The 26,807-nt window shown below is 55.6% G+C and overlaps 1 protein-coding gene across 4 annotated transcripts in view; it reads right to left on the bottom strand.

Annotated features, from left to right (window-relative positions):
- KCNQ1 (potassium voltage-gated channel subfamily Q member 1) overlaps nucleotides 1–26,807 on the bottom strand; it is a 404,939-nt gene that overhangs the window by 320,766 nt on the left and 57,366 nt on the right. For all 4 annotated transcript variants that reach the window (XM_016920191.4, XM_016920192.4, XM_024346905.3 and 1 more), the window contains exon 2: nucleotides 1,165–1,255. In XM_016920191.4, coding sequence (XP_016775680.1) covers nucleotides 1,165–1,255 — 91 coding nt within the window. The remainder of the gene's footprint in view (nucleotides 1–1,164; nucleotides 1,256–26,807) is intronic.

The following is a 26,807-nucleotide window of genomic DNA, read 5'->3' as shown; positions in this document are numbered from 1 at the left end:
GCCTCTGGACGTCTGGTTTACAGAGAAGACGGCCCCTCCAGTCAGGCAGGACAGATGGACTGTGGAAAACATAGTGCTGGGAGAACTGGGAAGACGAGGGAAGAGTGACAGCAGGCCTGTGCCTCACACCACTTACCCAGGAAACTCCCAGCCACCATGGAGCACACACAGTTAACCTGGTCAGGGCTGGAGGAAACCACAGGTGAGTTCTTCCAGCTATGGCTCAAGGTCCAGAAGCAACAAAGGAAAGGTAAAACGGACTCCCTAGAAATGAGACGGATACCACTGCCGAGGCCATCGCGAGAGGACTCTGGACCCCGGAGGGACGGGCTCCCCTGGCCAGGAAGACACAGTGCCAGAAAGCAGCATGAAACCAGCCCAGATCTGCCTGTGCATGCCGGGAGCTGAGTCGTGACTCTCTCTTCCTTTGTAGATACTAGAACTATTCCACGACAAGACAGGAAAACACAAAAGCCCGGCCACAGAGAGGTGCTAGAGCCAGTCCTGCCGGAGTCCTGCTGCTCACGGCCCACATTCAGGTGGCTTCCGTGGGGACCCCGTGGGCTCCAGACACAGCTGGCCCCCTGCACCCCACCTTCCAGGCAGCCTCACGGCCAGATCAACTTTGGGGTTTCCCACCAGGCTATGAGCCTGCCCTGCCCTGCTCTCAGCACCTGCCTGGCAGAAATGGCACAGACACCACTCAGGCCAATGGAAGGGACCATCCAGGTGCCTGGGGTGGGGGCTGCTGCTGGGACACCAGCAGGGCCCGTGTGCCAGCCATAACCCAGGAGCAGAGTCACCCAGACCCCAGGGACACTGTGCACGAAGGCTCGGGCAGGCCTTTGCTGGCCACACCACCAGCTCTACCCTACCTCCTCCTTCCTTCCTTCCAGCCCAGCTTGGAAGCCCCTCCTCCAAGAAGCCCTTTCAGACCACCAGCTCCAGGTTCCTCTCAGTCCTTGGTCCTCGCCTGTGGCACATACATCCCAAGTCACTTGGCAAGTGTGGGGGCTGGGGAGGTGCCCCCTGTATCAGGGCAGGACCAATGTGTGGGCAAGGGGCTGGGAGTGGCTCTGCCCCACCTTATGGGGCCCAGCGCCAGGGAGATGCCAGCTTCCAAGGCAGCCATGACATCCAGCCATGCCCTCAGATGCTACGTACCATCCAGAAGAGAGTCCCCGTGGCCAGGGCGGCATACTGCTCGATGGTGGACAGCACGCTGAAGATGAGGCAGACCAGTACGATGAGGAAGCTGCAAGACAGGGACACGGCAGTCAGCATCACGGCCTCTGCCCATCCCACAGATGCACCCGGGGAGTGGAGGGGCCCCTGGCCTCAGCCCCGCCCCCAGGTAGGAACAGACAGTGCTTTGAAAACCCAGCCATCCATTAGCTGGTGAGCACACACTAGAGGTAGGTCCGCACCAGGGATGCTGTCCCGCCACGGGAAGGGACGAAGCACCAACACATGCCACCACGTGGATGGGTCCAAGAAACATGGCGCCAAGGCCAGACACAGACAGGTGACCACCTGCTGACCACCTGCAGTGTGGCTACGCCCTGGACAGCCAGAGCCACAGAAACAGAAAGCAGGCTGGTGGCTGCCCCAGGGCGGGACTGCTGTGGGCATGGGGTTTTCTTTTGGGGTAATTAAATGTTCTGGATGTGGATGGTGGTGGTGGCTACACAACTCTGAACGTCCTAGAGCCACTTAGGGCCCTAGAGCCACAAATGAACTGCGGTGTGTAATTACGTCTCTACAAAGCTGATTTTACAAATCACTTCCAGAGAGCAGTCAACGCCCCCTGTCCAGGAGTTCAGGGCCCAGGGCAGGGGTGTTGGTGGTCACAGCACAGAAGCCAGCCCGCCAGGTGGGGGTCCTGACACCTGCACCAAGCGTCCGCTTCCCAGAGGAGCCTCCAGGCTGCAGGCTGTGGGCCGCTCTCCTCCAGTTTCACTTCCTCCTCTCCAAGGCCCCGAGGCCGAGCCACAGAACTCATGAAAGGGAAGGCGCACAGAGCCCCACCCTGGGGCCAATGTTCTGGGCCTGTGGGCACGCAGAGAAAAGACGGGCCGCCTTCTCTGATCCCCGGAACCATAAAGATAAGGAGCTGCTGCCACTGCAAACGTACCCTCCAGGGCCCGCCCGGCCTTCCTCCCGCCTCTGGGGGGATTCCCGCGGGCTCCGGACACTCCAAGGACCCCCGTGGATCCTCAGCGACCGGAGAGCCAGGAAGTGGCCACATGGCCCCCAGGGCCAGGGGAGACACAAACAGAGAAAGCCACACACAGACCCTGGGGGCCCCGGCATAGATCCTCTGCCTGGCATAGGGTGCCCCAGGCTCCCTCCGCTCCCTGAGATCCTGCCATCCTGAGTGGCTTCTAACCCACCCCAGGACAGCCAGAAGGCCCCCTGCATTGCCTCTCATCCAGCCTCCTGAAGTCAGCCCCACCCAGAACCCATCCTCTTCCACCTGTCCAGATGTGGACAGCCCAGCCCACCCTCCCCAGGCCCCCAGAGCCCACAACAAATAGGCTACCTCCCAGCACAGCCTGCCTCGGCTCATCCTCCTGCTGCACGGAGGTTTCTGGGGAAGGTGGGGCTCTGGCCCCTCACCGCCTTCCCCAAGCTCCTGTGGACAGGACAATCCTTTCCTGGCCTCTGGTAGCCCTACCCAAAGGCCCTTGAGGGCTCACTCAGCCAAAGACCCTGCTCAGGCCCCCTCCCTGGGTTCCTCCCTCCCCACAGCCATAGTCCCGCTGCTGGGACTGGGGCCAAAACCTGCAGCTACCATTTCCTCAGCCACCTGCCTCACCGACACCCTGTCCCTGCCACACTGGTCAGCTCTACCTGCAGAGCCGAACCCAGCCAGCCCCTGTCTGCACCCTGCCCATCCATCCTCATCTCCCCCTGACCACAGTGCCCACCTCCACCCTCGGCGCCCCCAGCCCACACACCCAGCCAGTCAGTGAACCCTCCATGTCGTGCCCCAGTATTTACACCACGATGGCCCCAGATCACCCCAGCTCCTCTCGGCCCTTGTTGCCAGTCCTGACTGTGCCCAGCCCGGCCCACCTCAGGGCCCGTGCACCTGCTGCTGCCCAGCCTAAAAGCCCAGCTTGAGGGTCCTGCCGGCGGGCCCTGTCTCATAGGCAGAGGCCAGCTCTGATGTCTGACCCTGGCCCCCACAACACCCCCAACTGTGTCCTTTATACTCAAGCATCACCGCTGGGACCAGAGTCTGTTGTCCACCCCCTGGACCATGAGCACCCCAAGAGTGGGGCTGTGGGCTGCAGTCCACGCCCGGGACGCAGCCTGGTGCACAGTAGGTGATCAGCCCCGTGGGACTTCCTTCATTTAATCTCTAAGCCCCAATGCTGCTGCTTCATCCCCACCACCATGACCCTTCCTCTGCTCCCTGAGGTTACTCCCCCACTGGGACATTTGACCCAAAGCACAAGTCTGATCAGCCATGTGGTTCCCAGGAGCACCTGGAAGGCTGGCATGCAGCCCTGCCCCTCCTTGGGCCTCAGTCCCCCTGACTCCCGCCTGCCCAAAGCGCTGGCTGCATAAGCTGCCTGGCATTTGCAAACGCGGTGCTTCCAGCCAGGGACGCTGTCTGCACCCCCACCCTCCACGCTGCTTTGGCTCTGAGGACTGCTCCTGGCCAGCTTGGACAGGATGTCCAGGCCCTGCCAGGCTCCCTCCGGGTGCTCCTACACTGACCACCCCTGCTCTCATCTGTCTCTGGGACCATAATCCGCACAGCGCTAGCACGGGGTGGATGCAGAGTAATTTGTTCAACAGACACAGCTGGAGCCTCCGGGCCAACCCTGTGGGGAGCCCTCCATAGGGTGAATCTGTGGATCTCACGGGGACACAAGCAAAGGTTGGTTGGAAGGGTGAGTGCCCATCTGCACTGGGCACCATTCCGGGCACTGGGAATGGGCTCAGACTGGCTCACTTTGCACACAGCACGCTGCCCACTGCCGGAGCAGGGTTCCTTCCAGGTTCTTAGAAGAGTCTTTGTGCCAAGCTGCAGGCCCTGGCCCCACACCCTGCAGGCCCCAGGGCTGGGCTGGGTCTCTGCCCCTTGCTGGTGCAACTGTTGGCTCTCTCCACCCTACCAGGGCTCCCTCCGCCATGACTGCCACACTTAACCCTCCTGGACGTCTGTTTGTTTTGATTTGCAGTGAGCAGGGAAGTGAGATTAGACACAGCCTGGCTCAGCCACGAGGAAGCAGAGCCGGGCTGCCCGGGGCAGAAGATGCCACCTGCCTGCTCCCCAGGCCCACGGCGTGCAGAGAGGGCCAGGGCACCATCTGCACATGGAGATGCAGTGCCCACTGGTGACCCAGGCAGCTCCCCTGCCTCAGTTTCCTCATCAACACAAAGAAGTGGCCCACAGGTGCTTCTTCCCAGGCTGTGGAGGGAAGTGTCACCTGACGTCCAGCAGGGAATCAGCAGCGAGCGTTGACTTCACCCTGAGGCCTTGGATAAGCCGGAAGCTCCCAGTGCCGTCTCCTGCAAAGATGTGGCAAAACCCACCACCCACCAGGGGCCCTGGGAAGGATCCACTAAGTTGCTGTCTGTCCAGCAACAGGAAGTGCTCCTGGGGGCTGCAGGCCACTGCCCGCTACCCACGCCCCTGCTCACTGACCACCGGCCCAGCCAGTGCTTTGCAGACAGTAACACAGACCCCCACGAGACCCTGCCAGACTGTGACATCACTGCCACACTATCATCAAACACATGCTCCAAGTAGGGAAACTGAGGCTCCAAGGGCTTCCGAGGTCACAATTGGGGTAAACTGAGGAGGAGACACAGGACTGCAGCCTGGTTCCCCGACCCGGCATAGCTGGGGTCCCTGGAGGCTGGGCCCTGGGCCCCTTTGACCCTCGGTATGAGACGACTTGCCAGGCTCTGGTCTCGGTGCACGTGAGCAGGGATAGGGCTGCGGTGAGGGTGGCACAGCAGCTTTCCCGTCGCCGAGCCTGGCTTCCATCCTCCCGTCTCTTCCTCCAACTCAGATCCTCCTGCTTCTCTTAGAAGAATCCTCACAATCACAGTGAGGGCTCACCCGGATAACCCAGGACAACCTCCCCTCTCACGAGCCATCCCTCAGTCACCCTGCAAAGCCCCTTTGGCCACACAACCTAACTTGTTCACAGGACAAGGACACAGACACCTCAGGGGCCACCGTTCAGCCAAGCGACAGCCATGTCTGCGAGTCATGCACCCGAATCCACGCCACTGCCCCAGCCTCTCAGTGACCTGCACGGAAGGCGCTGCACTCCCCCCACTCTCAGATGAGCAAATGGAGGCCTGAGGAGGGAAGGGGGCCATGGGCAGGACCCAGGTCTGCTGACCCTGCAGCCTCCAGGCCCAGGTTGAAAGCTTTAAACTTTCAAAAAAAAAAACTGTAAACTTCCTCCAAGGCAGAGGCGAGTGAACAGAATTGCCTGCAGCTCCTCTGCCCTTCACAGGGGCACCGTGATGCAACGTGGAAGCTGAGATAACCCCACTTCACGGCTGCCCTTCTAAAAGACCACAGGCGACGCTGCCTTCTGCATCTGCCATCACGGCTTTTCGATTCTCGTGCTGTTTGGGTGACAGCCGTCCATCACAGTGGCAGTTGGTGACCTCGGCCACAGCATAGAAAGCAGTGGTGGGGCCGGGCGCGGCGGCTCACGCCTGCAATCCCAGCACTTTGGGAGGCCGAGGCGGGAGGATTGCCTGAGGACAGGAGTTCGAGACCAGTCTGGCCAACATGGCGAAACCCCGTCTCTACTAAAAATACGAAAAAATTAGCTGGGCGTGGGTGGTGGTGTGCTCCTGTAATCCCAGCTACTCAGGAGATTGAGGCAGGGGGATTGCTTGAACCAGGGAGGTGGAGGTTGCAGTGAGCTGAGATCGCGCCACTGCACTCCAGCCTGGGTGACAGAGCAAGACTCCATCTCAAAAAAAAAAAAAAAAAATTAAATTAAATTAAAAAAGAAAGCAGTGATGGATGCTGGTTAGCACCATGTGCAGGGTGGGCACTCACAGGCCGCAGGCGAGGGCTTGGAAACTTGGTGACTGGCTGCAAATGCCACGCGCCTGGGCTTCATGGCGCGGATTCCAGCTGCAGGGGCCTCTCCTGCCCATGTCCTGTGCTCAGGAGACACAGCGGGCTCAGATATGTGGAGTTACTGCAGCAGGAAGATTCTTGACTGGGTGTTGCGGGAGAATACAGGATGTGGCCAGGGAAGACTGCATGTGGGTGGTCCTGGACCAGCCCCCACAGAGTGTGCACCCAAGTGGGCGTCCACCCCAACCACCTGGGCAGAGGTGCCTGGGAAAGTCCCGTGCAGTGGAATCGCGGCTGAGGCAGAAGACAGGGCTCCAGGCCCAGGGGTTGGGAGCCAGCAGGGGCTGAGGAATGTTCCCCCGCAGGCCAGGCAGATGGTGGGGACAGGTGCCCATGGGCCAGGCTGGCTGTCAGCCTTGCCATATTCTGAAGGCTAAATGATTCTTCCGATATTTTGATATACCGTGCTAGCCTCAGAAGGAATTATATGACAAAGCTTACTTTTATCTACTCCAGATAAAAAGAGTTTTATCTTATTTACCGCTTTATCTATTCTTGTCTCGGGCGGAGCTGGGAACCTCACAGGTGCCGAGCTGGGGTCCCTGCCCTTGAGGCACTCAGGGCCTGGGGTGCCTGTGTCCTCTCCTGCCTCTGCAGGGCCACCTACCACCCCCTCTGCCTCAGCTCCAAGGCCAGGCAGTCACAGCCCCCCACTCTGCAGAGCCGGGAAACTAAGGCCCTGGGAGAGGACGAATCCTATGCGTGTTTTGGACACCGAGTGGGAAGCAGGACAGTCTAGCGAAGGGGTGGGGGAGAGAAGACACCGACCCCCCCCAGGTCATGTGGTCCCCTGAATGCTGTCCCACCTGAGCTCCCAAGAGGGCGTGGTCATGCGGGGGGGGGGGCTGCATGAGCGGGGAGCCCACCACACCCCAGAAAACAACCTCCTACTTGTTCCCCTTGACAGCAAATAGGCCTCAGGAGCAGTGACGGCGAGCACCAGCCCCGAAGGCACCCGGTGAATTATCCGACATCATTTCAACATCTCAGCCCCGGGTGCCCGGGAACACGGGAGAATGCAGGAACCCTGCCAGGGTCATAGCCCGAGATGCTGTGGGAGGGCTCCCCCGGGGTGCAGGCAGCGGGCCTGGGTGGGCTCCACAGCTCAGATGGCCTGGGGCTAAAGCGAGTTGAAGGCTGGAGACTCCATGACCTGCCCTGCCGCACACACTAGGGCCCCTGAGCAGTGCTCCTAAATGGGCCTGGTTGATCCAGGTGACCCGCCAAGCAAATCCAGTCCGGGTGGGGGCTGTGCCGGGACTCTGGCCTTCCACGCCCACTCGGGGACAGGCCCCACACACAGTGAGTGACAGCCTCTTTAGCCCATGGGGGGTGTTTTGTAACCCTGAGATGTTTCCCAATAAAGTTGAGGAACCTTAAGGAGAGCCACCTACTTCACGTGCAAAGACACGTGGGCAGCTTAAGGGGTGCCCTTAGAACTCCAGCTGGAAGCCACTGCACCATGGAACTCACCCAGGGTCGAAGCTGAAACCCCGGGGCCTGTAACCACTGGAGCGTTTCACAGAACTTTGCACTCTCGTGACCGTATGCTTAATTTCTTGAATCTGTAAACATTAAAAATTACGTGAATACTTGAAGAGTTTTGTCAGTCTGAAAGCATCATGCATGGAAGGACATGAGCAGAGAGGCACCTTGAGGACACCGGACCACACACAGTGCCAGTCACAGAAGCGCAAAGGCCCAGAGCAGCCAAATCCACCGTCGCAGGGAAGCGGACAGCGGGGCCGAGGGAGAGGGGATCTGTGGACATGGGGAGGACGGATCCACGGTTGCGGAGAGCAGGACGGCGGGGCCGGGGAGAGGGAGTGGGATTTATTTCATGGGTGCAGAATTTCAGTTTGGGAGAGAAGTTTTGGGGTGGATGGTGGTGACGGTTGCACAACCATGTAAATGTACCTATTGCCACTGGGCCGTGACCTGACACAGAGTTAAGACGGTAAATTGTGTGTTATGTGTATTTTATCAGAATAAAAAAAAAAACTTTTTTTAAAGCAAACAGCAAACAACATTCATAGAGCAAGCATCAGAGGGTTCAAAATGTTCCCCGTGGCTGGTGAATGAGATCGAGCAATGTTCAAAGACCCCTACTGGGGACGGGACCTCGCCAGGCTGATAAGCAGACAATGGGTTTGTTAAGCGAACCTAAAGCCGAAGGCAGGATAGGGCCTTGAATGTGTAACTTCAAGAGATTAAATATTGATGCTTAAACCCCAAACCACTTCTAGGGGCTTAAAAAAAAAAGTCATCCTGGGAGACTCCAAATGCCTCCAAATCCCATGTGCCCCACGAGGGAAACACTGGGGGCTGGAGAGGACAGGCTTCCCCTGTTCACTCACGGGCCACCAGCAGGTCTCCCTCCATCCCTGATGTGGCTGCCGGCTCCAGAGCTGCTGAGCTCAGAGCCCCGAGATGTGGACGCCCAGGGGCAGAGGCCTCACGGCCTGCCAGGGCTGTTCCCCAGGGCTGACTCTGCACCTCAGAAAAAGCTACCAGCTGGTCACCCCCCTCACCAGTGGCTGTCAGCAGGCAGCCTCAGCAGGGTTTGGAGGTCGTCAAGGTCCCCACAGGTTCACCTGCTTCCTGGCTCTGCATGGATGGAGCCTGGGCCAGGCATCTCCCAACCCCTCCCAAAGGGGTGAGCCCTGGCCCACACCGAGGGCCCCACGCTGGGTTGGACACTAGGCACAGGTTCCCCCCTCTGAACCCCATGTGGAAGGTGTCACATCATGGAAGTCCTGGTGAGGAGACAGAAGCCCTGGTGAGGCACGTCTGGTCCCAGGCTGCCCCCCGGAAGCCCCCTGGATTGGGGTTCAGGAGGCACTACCAATCGATGGGGACACTGAGGCTCAGACACAGCATGGGACGTGCCCAGACTGGCCGACTCCAGGGGCCCCAGCGCCACCACTCGGTGCCATGGTCCTGAGGCAGGAATGCCACATCAGGCCATACGTCATCCTCGGGGGTGGGGGCGACAGGGCCCTTTTCAGCCTTCCAGCCTCTGCGGGCTCCCGCGTCCTGGGTGGGTGGCGGCATCACTCCCGTGCTGTGCAGCATGTGGCCGGATCCTCCTCTGTTGAATCTGTCCTGTCTTTTAGGAGGACACGTGTCACTGGACTTGGGCCCCCTGGATAATGCAATCACGCCTCTCGGGACCCTCAGCCTCAGCTGCAAAGGGGTGTTTTCTATGTCAGGTCACATTTGCAGCTTCCAGGGATGGAAACCAATGTTGTGGGGGGCCAACACCTGCTGTACTATGTAAGTATTTAATACATTACTTATGATCACTATTGGTAGATTTTGAATTCTTAAACAACAGAATTAGGTATTGGTCAAAAACATATATTAGTTGTTGTTGTTTTTTGGTTTTTTGTTTTGTTTTGTTTTGTTTTTGAGACAGAGTCTTGTTCTGTCACCCAGGCTGGAGGACAGTGGTATGATCCTGGCTCACTGCAGCCTCGATTTCCTGGGCTCAAGCGATCCTCCCAACTCAGTCTCCCAAAGTGCTGGGATTACAGGCGTGAGCCACCATGCCCGGCCTCATGTCTTAATTTTTAAAACATAATTAAAAATGTACTCAAAGCTCAGAGTTTCCTTTTCATCCTCTCACCTCCAGATCCTTAATGGAATTGCATCTGAAAAAATTCTTTTAAAAAGAGGGTCACGTCCACGCCCACTAGTGTCAGCACAGGGACGTCTCTCTCACCATTCAGCCCACAGGGCATCACCCAAACCCTGTCATGTTGGAGAGAAGGGAGCTGGGGGTGGTGATTCCCGGCACAGGTGGGACATGGCTGGCCCATCTGCAGCAGGCAGCTGCCACATCAGGAGTAGGTCCATGAGGCTCCCTAGCACCCCAGCCCTTCAGGGACCGCCACTTCTCACCAGAACGGCAACAGCTGCCCCCCAACCATTGCCCCTCAGGCCCCCACACAGCACCCTGTCTGCCATTGTCCACACTGCCCAGCTGGTTGGCAGGGCCTTGGAAGCCCCTCCCCTGGCAGCCACAACAGGGCACAAACCACAGAAGGAGCGTGGATGTGATCCCACACCCGCTTCACAGACCCATAGCCTGGGCCTCCCCGTCCGGCTCCGGGTACGTGGACGCCTCCCCACCAGACTGGGCCTCCTTGGCCCAGGGCTCCCGTGGCCACCCCATGCCTCACGCTGTCTTATACTCTTTACCTGTGGCTTGTTCCGCGGCAGCTGAGTCTCATTTCTTTAAAAAGTTCTTGAAAGCCATGGGATCCCAGCCCAAGGGACACAACAATGGGTGACTTGGTGTGGCCGGTGGGTAAGATTTCTGCCCTCATTGTCTCCCGAAGCCCCAAGTGTGCTGTCCCCGTTAGACACAGCCGCCAGCCCGCCTATCCAGGAGCCATCTGGAGATTAAACCTGTGTCCCACAGCAGGACCAAGGCTGTCCCCAGCCTCTTGGGGTTTCAGCTGACACTTTTTCCAAAACAGATCTGGACTGGGAACCCCAAGAAACAGGTCCCTTCCTGCCAGCTTTCGGCTGGGCCCACACAGAACTCCTGTGCCTGCAGCACCTCCCCAGAGGCTGGTCCCCCTGCCGGGGCCACCAGGCCTGCACCCCAACTGCAGCCCACTCCCCTGGTCTCCCCGCCTCTGTCTCTCCTGTCCCAAGGCAGCGTCTACCCTCCCATGTTACAAGCCCCCCACATGAAGCCTGGACCCCAAACCCTCCTTCTGCGGAGGCCCTGGCCCTGGCCCTGGCCCGGGCTTCCCTGCCAGGCTCTCAGGAGGCCTCTGGCTCTGGCTTGCACCAGTTCATGGACCGCCAGGCAGCCACTGCCACCACTGCCTCCCCGACCAGAGCAGGGGCTCCCCAGGCAGGGGCCCACCAGCTGCATTCCCTCCCTCCGAAGGCCCAGTGCCAGGCGTGGGATGCACGTTTGTAAAGTGTTTGCTGAATGACTGATGGTGTGAATGAATGTTAGGGTAAACCCTCAAGCTCGGTGAATGAAGTCTCAGTGCTGCCTCCTCCATGCAGGCCTCCGGGTGAATCTGGAAGTGAGTTAGGCTCCTTAGACTCTGTTCTTTTCCTTCCTATCCCACCGCACACCACAGGCTCAGCCTAGCTCTCAAGTGGCCTTTGAGCAGGACATGGTACTGAAGCAGCGTTCTGCCACCCCCTCACCCCCAGGCTGCATGCCAACAGCACAGGTTGACAGGTCGCTGGGAGCCTCCTGGGGTGGGCTCTGACGTGAGCTGCGGGCGCAGGCATGGCCACCCCAGCAGGCAGGTGTGAGCGGGCAGGACGTGCAGGCATATGCTCCCAGGGCCAGGGTCCCACTGGCCAAACCGGTCCCTCTTCCCTGAAGAAGCGTCTTAGGGGCTGCCCCAGAAGACCAAGTCAGGACAGGTGCAGGAGGTGGGGATCCTGCCAGGGGGAAACCCTGCCATCCCACCTGGTTACCACGCCACATGCCTGGATGTCCTGGGACAAGGTCCTGCCTTTACTTCCATTCTGCCTGAGTCCTGCCAGACAGAGAGGTGAGGCGCCACAGGCCAGACAGTGACGCAGCGGGGACTCAACACGCGTGGGGCCCTGGGGAACGTGCCCCAAATCCAACCCGTCCCAGGGCTTCTCAGCCCTGAGCCCCCTTCGGTGCAGATAGAATGCCATGTCTCCCACCAGAGCCCTCCAGGGTGTCCCAGGAGCTTCCCACCTGGAGGTCCATCAGGTGCATCTCACCCCATCCCCATCGCCAGGAACCTGGATGCCCCCGCACCAAGAGGTGACAGGTGTGCATTCCCTCTTCAACGGCCCTACAGGGTGGGGACTGATGGGTCCAGCTGCGCACGGGGCTCCTGGACGCTCAGGCCTTGCAGTGGGGATGAGGGCTGGCCCCGCCTGGCACCTACCAAGGGCTCATTCCCATCTCACCCGGACGCCCAGGGCCCTTGACCACACCTCAGTGCAGAGCGTGGAGCCTGGGCCCTGATCCCTCCTTTCCAGGAGCAGCCTGGGGGGCGAACACAGCCGTGCTCGAGGGCCCTGCCATGCCATCCCGAGTGTCATGTACAAAGCCCTTCAGAGGCCCTAGAGGGACAGGTGCTGGGGGACCCTCGGGCTGCCAGGAAGCTTCCCAGTGACACCAGGCAAACTCTGGGGGGTCGTGGCAAGGTGGGGGAGAGATCAGGAGGGGCCAGAACAATGTCCCTCCCCACCAGAAGAGCCCAGTGCAGGCCTGGCACACCTCTGGGCCAGAGAGGAAATGTCCTAGGCATGGTGGGGCAGGTGGCCTCTGTGGCAATATTCGGCCGGGCATGGCTGTGTCCTAATAAAACTTTATCGACAAAATCAGGTGGTGGCTGTAGCATGAGGACCCCAGCAAAGAGTCCTGCTGAGAACCCAGGGCTCTGGCAGGATGGCATGTGGGTGTCTGCACCTGTGTGTTGGTTTCAGGGGACCCGCTACACAATCAGGAGCACCCAACAGTGGCATGTAAACATCAAGCAAGGGCAACCGAATTGGGAATGTCCAGCTCCCTGTCCATCTCAAAGGCTTTCTGGGGGCCAATTTTGAGCCCGGAGACAGAATTCAAACAGGAACGTGTGCCCCCAGAGCTGGCCGCCACATCCCCTTTAAAAACAGGCTCTATAGTGGCCCCCAAGAATCCCAGTGGGTCAGCGGTCCCAGGCATGAGGGGACGCTGGGACTGAGCCATTTAAAGCCCACTTCCTCCTGTCGACTCTAAACTTCATGAGAAGCCTGAGAAGTGGACCGATCCTTTGTTCACAGGAGAGGAGGAAGCTCAGAGAGGTTAAGGGACCTGCCTCGAGTCACACAGCATCTAGCAGTTGGCGAGAACTGGACTCCGGGTCTCCCTGACAGCATCACAGGTCCCCACAGCACCTCGAAGCACCCCGAAAACTACAACCCAGAAGTAAGCCTGGAGTGGTGGGCATCTGGGCAGCCTGGCCTTCCACAGGGAGATTCCAGCAGGAGCCCTGGCCTGGGGGTGGGCAGATAGGCCCAGGGGCTCAGTGAGGAGAGCTGTGGGATGCCTGGCCCCTGGGGTCTGGGCTGTCACTGCAGCCATGGCACACATAGAGGTGGTCAGGGCCTCAGCAGAGGACGGGGGTGGCCAGGCTCTAGGGTGCAAGCAGGAAAGGCATGAGCTTCTCCTGGGGCCCGGAGGGTGCAGGTGGCCCGGCAGAGGCACAAGCCCACCAGGGCCGACGGCTGCTGGGAACGGGGCTCTGTGCTCCCAGGGCCGGCCACACCAAGCCTGGCTCCCTGGGCTGTGATAAGACACCCACAGAGAGTATATTTAGAAGGCGCCGGGAGGACAAACTGAAGTGACCCCATGGATGTGGCCCTATCTGCCCTAGGACACTCGTCTTGTCTCTGTGAGAGGCCTGCCTAGGGTGGGGAGGGGCTGGGCAGACCAGATGCACCTGTGCACCCCCCACCCCAGAAATGGCGAGGCTCTGCCTGGGCGTGGCCTGGTCCCAGCAGCCTTGTCCCCTCACCCCCACTGATGGCGGCGGCGCTGTCCTGGAGCAGAGGGTGGTGGTCTTGCTGGGCAGCAGGGGCCTCGGGGACGGGTGGGAGGGGTGGACAGGCCTCCCCGCCCCTGGGCCAGGGGCTCCGCCCTCCCTCACACAGGGCAGGCGTTAAAGCCTCCAAGAAGTGAATGAAATCATGTCCTTTGCAGCAACACGGATGGATCTGGAGACCATGATCCTAAGTGAACTATCAGAAACAGAAAACCAAACACGGCACGTTCTCACTCATGAGTGGAAGCTAGACAGATGGGATGCTTGGACAGAAAGACGGAGAAAGGTCACTCTGGGACTCCAAAGGGGAGGTGGAGAGGGTGAGAGGGGGAGGGTTGAAAAATTACCTATTGAGTATAACGTCCAATATCCGGCTGATGGGCGCACGAGAAGCCCAAACCCCACCATGACGCACGTAACAGACAAGTATGTGTACTCCTCAGATCTAAAATAAAAAAACATAAAAAAACAAGAAAGACTTGAGGAAGCAGGCAGAGCTCCCAGAGCACCTCCACTCGGGAAGGGGGCGAGGTGCAGAAGGACAGCGAAGGCCTCAGGTGCCCTGGAGCTGCCAGGTCAACACGACCCACTGGCGGCTCAGGGTGTGGGTCCTCAGGGTTCATCCCTACTTGGGAAAGTCCCTCCTCACATCTAGCCCAAGTCTCTTTTTTTTTTCCGAGACGGAGTCTGGCTCTGTCACCCAGGCTGGAGTGCAGTGGCGCAATCTCGGCTCACTGCAAGCTCCGCCTCCCGGGTTCACGCCATTCTCCTGCCTCAGCCTCCCGAGTAGCTGGGACTACAGGCGCCCGCCACCATGCCGGGCTAATTTTTTGTATTTTTAGTAGAGACGGGGTTTCACAGTGTTAGCCAGGATGGCCTTGATCTCCTGACCTCGTGATCCCCTTGGCCTCCCAAAGTGCTGGGATTACAGGCGTGAGCCACCGCGCCCGTGAGCCACCGCGCCCGGCCAAGTCTTTCTTGCTGTAGCTTGGTCTCCTGTATAGGGAAACCTCCTACCCACTACAGAGGACACAGGGTGTCCCTGGAAACGGAGCTGCTGTGTGGCCTCCTTGAGCCTTGGTTTCCCCACTGGGACATGGGAATGCATCAAGGGCACCCGGCAACCTGAGCCACATTCATCCTCAGATCAGCCCCAGCCACACCTCAATATTCCAGAGATGGGGCAGCCCCAGGATCTGGGACCACAGGCACCTGGCAAGATGCTGCCGGGCTCTATGACCAGGCTAAGAGCGAGCTGGGAGGCAGCCAGTGTCCTGCACGGAAATGCGCCCCGGCCAGCTCCCTCGGCTCTTCTCACTGCCTCCATGGCCGCCAGCGAGGTAAGGTACGATAATGGCAGGGGAGGGGGGCATCTCCCACTCCGTGGAGGGCCAAGCCAGGAGCTGAGGGCAGTTCAGGTTGGGGAAGCTGACCAGGGCACCAGGAGTGACCTGCACACCCCCCGAATGGAGACAAAGAGTCCCCCAGTGTCACTGTGGGGCCCGGGAGCCACCTGCCTCTCCGAGCAGCTGGGTGAGCCAGCATGGGACAGGCCCCATGCACACATCTTGCAGGCCGGGGGGCATCAGAGGCCTTGAAATAGGCAGGTGGGGCTTTAGCCGGGCAGGTGAATTCTCTTTCTGCACCTGGCCTTCCTCCCTCTCCCAGCCCATTGGAAGGGGCAATAAGGGAGGGCTTCTCAGAGGTGGAGGCCCAGTCTAGGCAGAGAGAATGGCAACCTGTGCAGATCCCAGAGGAGAGAGGAGAACCCAACCTGCAGGGATGGATGGAACTCAGGAGAGAGGCCGGTGCAGAGGCAGAGAAACAGCGGCCAGGGTGGCTGGGACACCCCCGGGCTCTGGTGATGGAGGCTCCCGAGAGCAGGCGGGTGGCTGTGTCTCCCAGTAGGCCCCAGCATGGTGGACTGGTGCCTGTGGAACTCTGAACATGGCAGGGATGCCTTGGGCCCAGCAGGGACCTCAGGCCAGCAGGTGCCTGGGCCGTGCCCTGGGGAAGAGGGCCCAAGACCCCCTAGGCTCTGTGGCTCTGAGGGACTGCCCAGCACTTTGAGGGCAGGGCAGGTGGATCCCATCCCAGACACTCCCCTTTGATCCACAGGGCAAACAGCTGCCCCACCCTCAAGTCCCATGGGTCCCTTGAGGTCATGAAACCTTTCCAGCTGAGTCCAGAACTGACACTTAGAGATAGTCTCTGCGTGGCCATATCAGGGGACAGCCAAGAAGAGCAAATAGGGCTCAGGTGAGTGACGCCCCCTGGAGTTGTGCAATGACACGGCCAGGAGAGTACAAACGTCCTGGTGGTGGGGGGGTCCCTGCACTCACATCACACAGGGTCAGGATTCCCCCCAGACAAGACCTGGTGGCCCAGAGCGCAGCACAGCATCATGGCTTTCTCCTAGGGAGCTCTCTCCTCCAAGGACTGCTCTTCCCAGTGAGCAGGCCGGGGCTTGAGCAGCCTCCTTCCTGAGCCGCCAACTCTCCATCCTCCCAAGATCCCTGCTCCAGGGTCCACTGCCTTCCCAGAGCCAGAGCTCCTAAAGCCCCATCATCTGCTCCCCAAGACCCTGGGCCAGGAAAACCCTCTGCTGACACAGCAAGGATCTCGCCAAGGGGACAGACCGCCCTGGGGAGCAGGACACGCCAACTCCCACGGCTAGGGGTGCCTCCTCAGTGGGGTTGTTTACCTGAACTCCAGGCTGGCAGACAGGCAGGCGCCCCCAGCCTCCATGACCAGTGGTGGCCCTGAGGCATCCCCTGTAACAGCAGGCTGGACCAGAGAGTGTGGCCCCAGACACCCAGGGACCTAGCCCAGCTCAGCCTCAGGCCCAAGGCACGGACATCCCTGCTCAGAGAGCAAGAGGCGGCCAGAGGGCCTCAGGGCAGGGCTGCACATCCCCGGAAGCCACTGTGGGACACTTCAACTCACACCCTGCTGGCCCCATGCGGTCATGGCCACACTTGTCTTGAGGGAAGACTGGGAGGGGTTGTCATCCCAGGTGGCCGTGTGTCCCATTGCAAATCTGGGTGGGTGGGGGCAAGGATGAGGGGGAAATGGGGATTCAGAGAGGGAGGTAGGCATATTGGGATAGGAGACAGACAGTTCTCCTGGCTGCCCATCTCGGGGGCATCACTTTTCTGCCAATCCCAGTGGCCCCAGGCATCGACGGGGAGGATGCAGAGGCAGGGGCAGCCTGCAGCCCTCTCCCGCCCCGGCTCCAGCACCCGTAGGGCCCTGAGTCCAGGGAAGGCTGAGCATGTGCGGTTCTCATTGTCACCGGCTGGGCAGGCCAAGTGCTCAGCGAGCTTATGGCCCAGGTTTTGTGCAAATCTTGTTCGACTGAGTGTGTACGGCCCATGGGAAGCCCTGGCATTTGGGAGGCACCTAACCCTGGGATGAGACACAAATCTTGCACACCGAGCCCGACAGCGCAGCCCCTGATGTCTCTGCCCTCCAGGAAGCAGCCCCATTTCCTTTCTCCAGCTGGCCCGAGACAAATGCTCACGCTTCCTCTGCACTGCTTCCTCATGCCCTGTCCATGCCCGCTCTGACCTGTGCCTTCCACCAGGGAAAACCGCGGGTTTTTCCCTGCACAGGGGGCTGCAGGCCAGGCCGGGCTCCAGAGGGCAGATTGAGGGGCCCACATGTGGCCAAGCACCCCCTCCCCTGGGCTCCTGCATGGAGGTTCCCAGCTCACAGAGAACCTTCCGGGCCACAATTCCACTAGGCCTGGCTTTCACCAAATCCAGGAGTCATTCATGGGCCTGGAGGGAGGAAGTGGCTAATTTTGCAACAGGCCTGGCATGGGGCATTGAATTATTCAACAACAGATGCATTTAGCAGTTTTATTTCTGTCTCGGTATCCTCAGTCCCGCCCAACAGGAGCCCAGCTCTGGCAGGAGGGGCAGGTTGGCACCTCTACACAGTGGCCGGGAGCATGGAGACCACTCACCTGTCACCTGCCACAAACCACTAGTCATGGAGGGTGGACTCCCAGGCCACAGACTGACCAGGACTCAGGTAAGCCATATGACCACCCATGCAGAGACTGACCCTGAAGGGCTGCCAGGCCTGACGAGGTGGTTCTGGTTCCATGGGGGTGGGGGAGAGTGAGAGGGCATTCAGAAACAGGAATCAGGCGGTGCCAGCTGCCTCCCCAGGAAGCCCTCCAGTGGCAACCTCTGGCTCTCAATTCTGGCCCTGCTGCCAGGAACAGTAGGGGCTGCCCCCTTCCCCACCCCACGTCTCCTCCTTTTCCGTGACAGCCACACCCAAGGTGCATCCCACAAGAGCCACATCCCATGCCTGGCTTTTGTCCCTGCTGCCCCCAACCCAGGAGGCACGTAGTGTGTGCCTGGCACCACGCTGGGCTCCAGGGGTGCAGAGACAGATAACAGACACAGGGAGAGAGAAAATAAACCAGTAAATGAACACATAAAACCACCACCAATGGGGAAAAGAGAAAGGGTGACGTCTCGGGGAGAGGCAGGGCAAGAGGGCTGCCCCAGGAGCTGGTGTGGGATCTGAATCGGGTAGAGAGCTAGGGACAGACCCTGCAGGCAGAGAAAACTGCACGTGCAGAAGCCCTGAGGCATGGCCTGGTCTGGGCCAGGGGAGCAGAGTGATGGGCAGGGAGATTCGCTCACACTGTGATCGGAGGAAGGCCATGCCCAGGAGTGCATCTGAGCGTGCCAGCCTTCCCAGGACCTGGAGGCAGGCTCTGGCCTAGAATCTGCTGCTAACCAGAGAAGCATCTGGCCTGGGCCTCAGAGACCAGCTGGAAGGAAGGGTGGAACAACACCAGCGCGGCTTCAGTTTCACGGACATTGCCCAGAAGCAGAGAAAGCCCAACATGTTAGCCTTGTTTGTTCGTTTGAGAAAGGGCCTGGTTCTGACACCCAGACTGGAGTGCAGTGGCACAATCTGAGCTCACTGCAACCTCTACCCCTGGGCTCAAGTGATCCTCCCACCTCAGCCTCCAGGGTAGCTGGGACTACATATGTGAGCCACCACACCCAGCTAATTTTTGTATTTTTAGTAGAGACGGGGTTTCACCATGTTGCCCAGGCAGGTCAGGCTGGTCACAAACTCCTGGCCTCAAGCAATCCACTTGCCTCAGCCTCCCCAAATGCTGAGATTGCAGGCGTGAGCTAACATGTCCAACAAACCTTTATTTATTTATTAAAAAAATTTTTTTTTTAGACACAGGGTCTCGTTCTGTCGCTCAGGCTGGAGTGCAGTGGCAAGATCATAGCTTGCTGCAATCTTGAACTCCTGGGCTCAAGTGATGCTCCTACCTCAGCCTCCCGAGTAGTTGGGACCACAGGTATGTGCCAGCACACCCAGCTAGTATTAACATTTTAATTTTTTTTTGTAGAGATGGGGTCTTGCTATGTTGCCCAGGCTGGTCTCGAACTCCTAGGCTCAAGCAATCCTCCCACTTTGGCCTCCCAATGTACTGGATTGACAGGCCTGAGGCACCACGACCGATCCCAATTAGCCTTTAAACACCAGGAAACCAAAGTCAGATGCCAGGACATATCTAAAGAGAGAGGCAGCCCTGGCAGTGGGTCTGTTCCCGGCTGTCACTTGTCACCTCCATGGGCATTTCCCAAGCCAGGCTGCATCACGCCACCATTGGCCGGCCCCACCAGGGTTCCCTGTCCACACCTCCCAGTCCACTTGGCTCAGCCAGCAGCCGCCCAGCCCCGCTCCCCACCCCCGGAAGCCCCTCTTTTTTTTCCCTATCCCAGGACTGTCTCCTGGCCCAGTCCCAGACAGCTCACAGCTGAGGAGGAACAAAGCAGAGGAAAGGGACGTGGCGTGACGTGCTGGGAGTGAAATGCTGACACCTCCGTGGCCATCTGGGACCACGACCTGCACTACTGCCCTCACACCCGGACCTGGAGCTGCCACTTCCTGCCTGCTTCCCAGAATAGCTGGGCTCATCCTCTGAGCAGGCTGCCCTGCCTTCCTCTGTCTCTGCTCAGGACAGAGACTCCTCCTAGGACACCAAACACCCCCCACACAGCACAGACCCAGCCTCCCAGCCAACGGCCACTCACTGGAGCAAAGGGAGCCAAGTCTGGCTTTGGACAGGAAGATGGGGTTTGCCAGGCAAGGGGTGCAGAGATGCTGAACTTGAACATGGAGGGGAAACAATGATGATGCCAAGGGAAGGGGCCCTGGGATCCTACCAGACCCTACCCCAAAGTCCAAAGCCACTCTTCGTGAAATAATATGTGATATTAAAAACTTAAATTTTCAGTTTCATGAAACAGCAAATAAAAGCCTTGAGATAGTTGCTCTCCCAACCTGTGCTGTGTGCTTTTGGTAACAGAGTCCTTCCCCCAGGGACCCCCAAATTCCCCAGTATGGGGCATGTGTTGTACTAATTTCAAGACCTCTATTTCACCCTGAGCAATACCTCCTCCTCCAGGAAGCCTTCCAGATTGCTCAGTCAAATCCCATGCAGACTCTGCACACCCTTGCCCAGGGCTGTGCCCCTTCCCCACGGCCCTCATCCAGCTGGAGCTCTACATTCTTCGTTTGCCTCTGTGACTGTAGGGTGCCCTCCAGTGCCCACAAGGACCAGGCTGTGTGCATCAGGCACATGGGTGTGGAGGGAGCATGCGTTCAACTGTGACTTTCCTTAGCCCTCCTCAAGCCTGTATGAGAGCAGGGGAATTGATGGCTTTCTTCCTAAAAAGCTTAGTTCAACAGTCTTTCCCATCCCTCCCATTCGGGGAGTTTCTATAGAGGAAGCCACGTGGTCACTGCCATCTTCAAGGATTCCCTGGGGGTCTCTGAGCAACAACAGGATATCTGGGTCACCCACACCCTCTGTGCTCTGAGAAGCCCACCTGCTAGTCTGGGAGTCTGGGTCCTGGTGGGTCCCAGCCCCGTACATGGAGGCTGGGACCCTGCCCCGAAACCTCTCAGGTGCGAACACCCAGCTGGTTATATCATCACCCTCTCTGCATGACGGATGGGACACTCCACTCAGGACCCACACTCCTCCCCATGCAGAGCAGCCAGGCCCCGGGAGCTGTGTCCTGACCTGAGGTGCAGTGTCCAGGGCACTGTCTGGACAGTGCTCCCCAAAACTTGCCCTGCCAAGCCCAGGTTCCAGGACAATGATGGGCTCCTGGCCTAAAGTCTTTCCAAGACATATCTCTGCCGGGTAGCGGCAAGTCAGACAAGCCAGTATGGTCCCCACAGGAACCCAAAGACCCTTGGTGACCACCATGGGTTGGTGGAGGTTGTGGTACCTCAAACATGCATGCCTAGTGTATGCAAACCTCACCTTCAGCAGCAGCATCCCTGGGAAACCCCAGCTCCACTGCCGTGGGGCCAAGGCAGCACAGACCCCTGCTGGGGCCCAGGCCAGCTCTGTGGGGCCGAGCTGGGTGTTTGTGTCTGAGAGGTTTCAGGGCAGGGTCCCAGCCTCCATGTACGGGGCTGGGACCCACCAGGACCCAGACTCCCACGTACGTGTGTGGAATAAAACTCATAACCCCACATCACCAAGTCAAGGCCAGTTCTGAAACCTCTCAGGAGGGCTCAACACAGAGTCCTTTGTTCTTCCTCCATTGCCCCTGTGGAGGCTGCAGGACACCCAACCTCCCGGACTTGCCTTCCTTGCCCTCAGCCTCCACAGCTGCCATCACATGGCCCTCGCCCTCTGCCCTTCCACCCACCCAGGCTACAGGAGGCCCTGTCTAGCCCCTGTGCTCATGTCATTTACACAATGACACCTCCCCTAACTTGTGAGCCCAGCCCGCACTGTCTCCCCAGAGCTCCCACCTGCAGGTCTTACTGCCTTCAACCCACCTCACCTGGCTGCCTCACAAACACCTCCAAAATAACATGTCCCCAGCTGGACTCCTTCGCCCCAACCCTGACCCATGTCAGAAACAGAAAGTGCATCCTCCCAGGTGCGAGGGGTCCTAGCAGCATCCTTTTCTCTTCCTCCCCCTGCACCCGCCACCCTATCTACCTGCAAACCCTGTTTTCTACAGCAGTGGTCCTGACTTCTCACCCTTCCTTCAAACCCTCTAGAGCAAACCACGCTGTCCCATCCCACAGCCACCTCAGTCACAGCCTCCTGCGCATCTCGTGTCCTGCCCGATGACCCAACACTCCGTGCTCCACTTAGAGGCCAGAGGGGCCTCGTGAAGGCCCCAGCCAGTGGGGTGAACTTCTAAGGAAGAGGTCTCAGGCCACTCTCTGAGAAAAGATTACCTTAGATCATGCACAAGAGCAAACTCCAAACGGACAAGGAGCTAAATGCTGAAGACAAGACCCCAAACTTCCAGAAGAAAACACAGTGGATTCCCCTTAACCTCGGTGGAGGAAAAAGCTCTCAACTGTGGCCCTGAATCCGGAGTCAGTAGAAAGAAGCATGATAAATTTGATGATATAAACATGCGAAATTTCTCATAGCAAAAAGCACCATAAGCAAGGTCAAAGACAAGTGACCAGCTGGGAAAACAATTCACATTAGTCCAGACAAACGTTCCCACAATATAAATGACTTAAAAATTGAGAGACCAAGAACCAAAAACCCAATAGAAGAAGTTGGAAATGAGAAGACAGACGATTTACAAATACACACACACATGACTTTTAGACACAGGGAAAACATTCAAATTCAATGTAATTACAGAAATACAGATTAAAACAAAGCTATGGACCTGGCAAAAAGTGGTGTGACAGCTCGCTGCTGGCGCAACTGTAGAAAAAACCGGTATGCTCATGCATTGCTGGGGGAGTGCAAATGTGCAACCGTTCTGCAGGGAAATTTGGTCACATCCAACAAAACTACGGGCTTCTCTTTCAGCCCAACACTCCCATTTCTAGGAATCTACCCTGAAGATAACGCCTCCAACAATAGGAACATCCATACCTACGAAGTTATTCTTTGCAACATTGTTTCAAGAATACAATAGACATATGTATAAGCCTATACTTTGCAACATTATTTATCATTGCACAATATCAGAACAACCTAAATGCCCATAAATAGGAGAGGGTTTGAATAAGCATGGCACATCCAACCATAAAATATGGGGTGGCTGTAAAAAAGAATATGGAAGGACCCCACGAACTGATATATAGTGGTCTCTAGGAAATACTATTACGTGAGAAAAGCAAATTCAAAACGTTCATGTATAGTCTTTTCGACAAATGATGGTGGGATAACTGAGTATCTACATGCAAAATAATAAAGCTGAATATAAAAAATTAACTCAAAATGGATCAAAGGTCTAAATGTAAGACCTAAAGCAATAGAAACACATAGGAGAAAATAGAAAGACTTTGGATTTGAGGATGATTTCTTGAATATGACATTGAAGGCACAGGCTCCGGTGAACAGTGCCGCAATAAACATAGGAGTGCGGATCTGTCCCTGCTGGACTGATTTTCTTTCTTTTTGGATATATAACTAGCAGTGGGATTGCTGGATCATAGGGGCTAAGCACGTGGACAAATTAAATTTTATGAAAATGTAAAGTCTGTATATCAAAAGGTGCTATCGGCAGTGGCAGAATAGATAAACATGATCCAGCTACATGCTGTCCACTAGAGACTCGTTTTAGAGCCAAAGACACAAAAAGATTGAAAGTGAAAGGGTGGAAAGGGTGGAGAAAGAGGTTCCATGCAAATAGCAAACACAAAAGCAGAGTGGCTACACTAACATCAGCCAAAAATGGTTTTATAATAAATCTAAAAAGGTTACAAGAGACAAAAGAGGACGCTGCATACTTAAAGGTTCGAGGCTGCAAGAAGATGTTACAGATAACCATTATAAACATTTATGCCTCTAACAGCTAACGATCAAAAGACACAAAGGAAAAATTTACAGAACCGAAGGGAGAAACAGTTCTACAATGATGGTGAGAGACTTCAGTACCACATTCTCAATAATGAATAGAACAACCAGGCAGAAGATAAGTTACAGAATAGAGGACTTCACACAATAAGCCACCTAGATCCAACCCACATGCAGAGAACACTCGACCCACGACCACAGCATGCACGTTCATCCCAAGTGCACGTGGAAATGTTCCCAGGAGAGATAAGGCCACGAATTAAGTCTCAAAGTACTCAAAAAGATGCCAGTCATACAAAGGATCTTCTCCAACGATAATGGGATAAGCTTAGAAATCAATAATAGAAGTAAAATGGAAAAATTAACAAATGTATGGAAATGAAACAACATACTCTTAACCAATGAATCAAAGAAAAAGGGGGGCAGAGGGAGAGAGAGCATCAGAATAGTTAATGCATGTAGGGCTTAACACCTAGGTGATGGGTTGACAGGTGCAGCAAACCACCGTGGCACACATTTACCTACGTAACAAACCTGCATGTCCTGCACATGCGTCCTGGGACTTAAATTTTAAAAAAAAATCAGAAGGGAAATTAGAAAATACTTAAATGCAAATAAAGATGAGAAGACAATGTACCAAAACTTGCTGGGACACAACAAAAGCGGTACTAACAGAAAAATTGATACCTATAAGCTCTTTTTCTTTCTGCTTTTTGTGGGTACATAGTAGGTGTATAGGTTTATGGGGTCCATGAGATATTCTAACATAGACAGACAGTACATAATAATCACATAGAGGTAAATGGGGGTATCTACTACCTCAAACATTTACCCCTTGTGTTACAAACAACCTCATTATACTCTTTTCGTCTTATTTATTTAGAGACAGTCTCACTCTGTTACCCAGGCTGGAGTGCAGTGGCGCGATCTCAGCTCACTGCAACCTCCGCCTCCTGAGTTCGAGTGATTCTCATGCCTTGGCCACCCAAGTAGCTGGGATTACAGGTGTATGCCACCAAGTCCAGCTAATTTTCCTATTTTTTGTAGAGAAGGGGGTTTCACCATGTTGGCCAGGCAGGCCTCGAACTCCTGGCCTTAAGTGAGTCATATGACTCGGCCTCCCAAAGTGCTGAAATTACAGCTGTGAGCCACTGTGCCCAGCTCTCTTTTAGTTATTTTTAAATGTATAATTAAATCATTGACTATAGTCACCCTGTTGTGCTATCAAATACCAGGTTTTAATCATTTTTCTATTTTTTTTTTTTGTTTCCATTAACCATCTCTACTTCCCTCACAACCCCCACTACCCTTCCCAGCCTCTGGTAACCATCCTTTTACTCTATCTCGAGTTCAATTGTTTTAATCTTTATCTCCCACAAATAAGTGAGAACATGCAAAGTTTGTCTTTCTATGCCTGGCTTATTTCACTTAATATAGTGACCTCCAGTTCCATCCATGTTGTTGCAAATGACAAGTTCTCATTCTTTTTCATGGCTAACTAGTATACCGTTGCGTGTATACACAGCATTTTCTTTATCCATTCATCTGTTGATGGACACTCAGTTTGCTCCCAAATCTTGGCTATTGTGAATAGTGCTGCAATAAACACAGGAGTGCGGATCCTTCTCTGCTGGACTGATTTTCTTTCTTCTGGATATATAACTAGAGTGGGACTGCTGGATCAGAGGTAGCTCTATTTTTAGTTTTGAGGAACCTCGAAACTGTCCTCCACAGTGGTTGTAGTAACTTACATTCCCACCAACAGTGTACAAGGATTCCCTTTTCTCCACATCCTCACTAGCATCCATTATTGCCTATCTTTTGGATAAAAGCTATATTGACCAGGGTGGGGTCATATCTCATTATAGTTTTCATTTGCATTTCTCTGATGATCAGTGACGTTGAGTACCTTTTCATTTATTTGTCATTTGTCTTTTTTTATTATTATTATACTTTAAGTTTTAGAGTACATGTGCACAATGTGCAGGTTTGTTACATATGTATACATGTGCCATGTTGGTGTGCTGCACCCATTAACTCGTCATTTAGCATTAGGTATATCTCCTAATGCTATCCCTCCCCCCTCCCCCCAACCCCACAACAGTCCCCAGTGTGTGATGTTCCCCTTCCTGTGTCCATGTGTTCTCATTGTTCAGTTCCCACCTATGAGTGAGAATATGCGGTGTTTGGTTTTCTGTCCTTGCGATAGTTTGCTGAGAATGATGGTTTCCAGTTTCATCCATTTGTCTTCTTTCGAGAAATGTCTATTCAGGTCTTTTGCCCATCTTTTAATTGGATTATTAGATGTTTTCCTTGTGTGGTTGTTTGAGCTCCTTACATATTCTGGTTATTAGTCCCTTGTCAGATGGGCACTTTGCAAATATTTTCTCCCATTCTGCAGGCTGTCTCATTGTTTCCTTTGCTGTGCAGAAGCTTTTTAACTTGATGTGATCCCATTTGTCCATTTTTGCTTCGGTTGCCTGTGCTTGTAGGTATTACTCAAGCAGTCTTTGCCCACTCCAATGTCCTGGAGAGTTTCTCCAATGTCTTTTTAGTAGTTTCATAGTTTGAAGTCTTAGATTTAATTCTTGAATCCACTTTGATTTGGTTTTTTTATATGGTGAGAGATAGGGGTCTGGTTTCATTCTTCTGCATATGGACATCCAGTTTTCCCAGCATCGTTTATTGAAGAGACTGTCCATTTCCCAATGCATGTTCTTGGCACCTTTGTCAAAAATGAGTTTGTCGTAGACATATGGATTTGTTTGCTGGGTTTTCTATTCTGTTCCATTGGTCTATGTGTCTGTTTTTATGTCAGTACATACTGTTTTGGTTACTATGACTCTGCAGTATAATTTGAACTCAGGTAATGTGCTCCCTCCAGTTTTGTTCTTTTGCTCAGGATAGCTTTGACTATTCTGGGACTTTAGTGATTCCATATAAGTTTTAGGAGTGTTTTTACTATTTCTGTGAAGAATGTCATTGGTATTGTGATAGGGGGTGCACTGAATCTGTAGATTGCTTTAGACAATACAGACATTTTAACAATATTGATTCTTCCAGTCCATGAACATGAAATATCTTACCATTTTTGGGTCCTCTTCAATTTCTTGCATCAGTGTATTATAATTTTCATTGTAGAGATCTCTCACTTCTTTGGTTAAGTTTATTCCTAGGTATTTTATTTGTAGCTATTTTAAATGGGATTACTTTCTTGATTTGTTTTTCAGATTGTTCACTGTTGGCATATAGAAATGCTACTGATTTTTGTATG

This window comes from Pan troglodytes, chromosome 9 (genome assembly GCF_028858775.2).
Source record: "Pan troglodytes isolate AG18354 chromosome 9, NHGRI_mPanTro3-v2.0_pri, whole genome shotgun sequence".
NCBI lineage: Eukaryota > Metazoa > Chordata > Mammalia > Primates > Hominidae > Pan > Pan troglodytes.
Note: the sequence above shows the minus strand (reverse complement) of the source record. Positions and strands in the feature narration are given on the sequence as shown.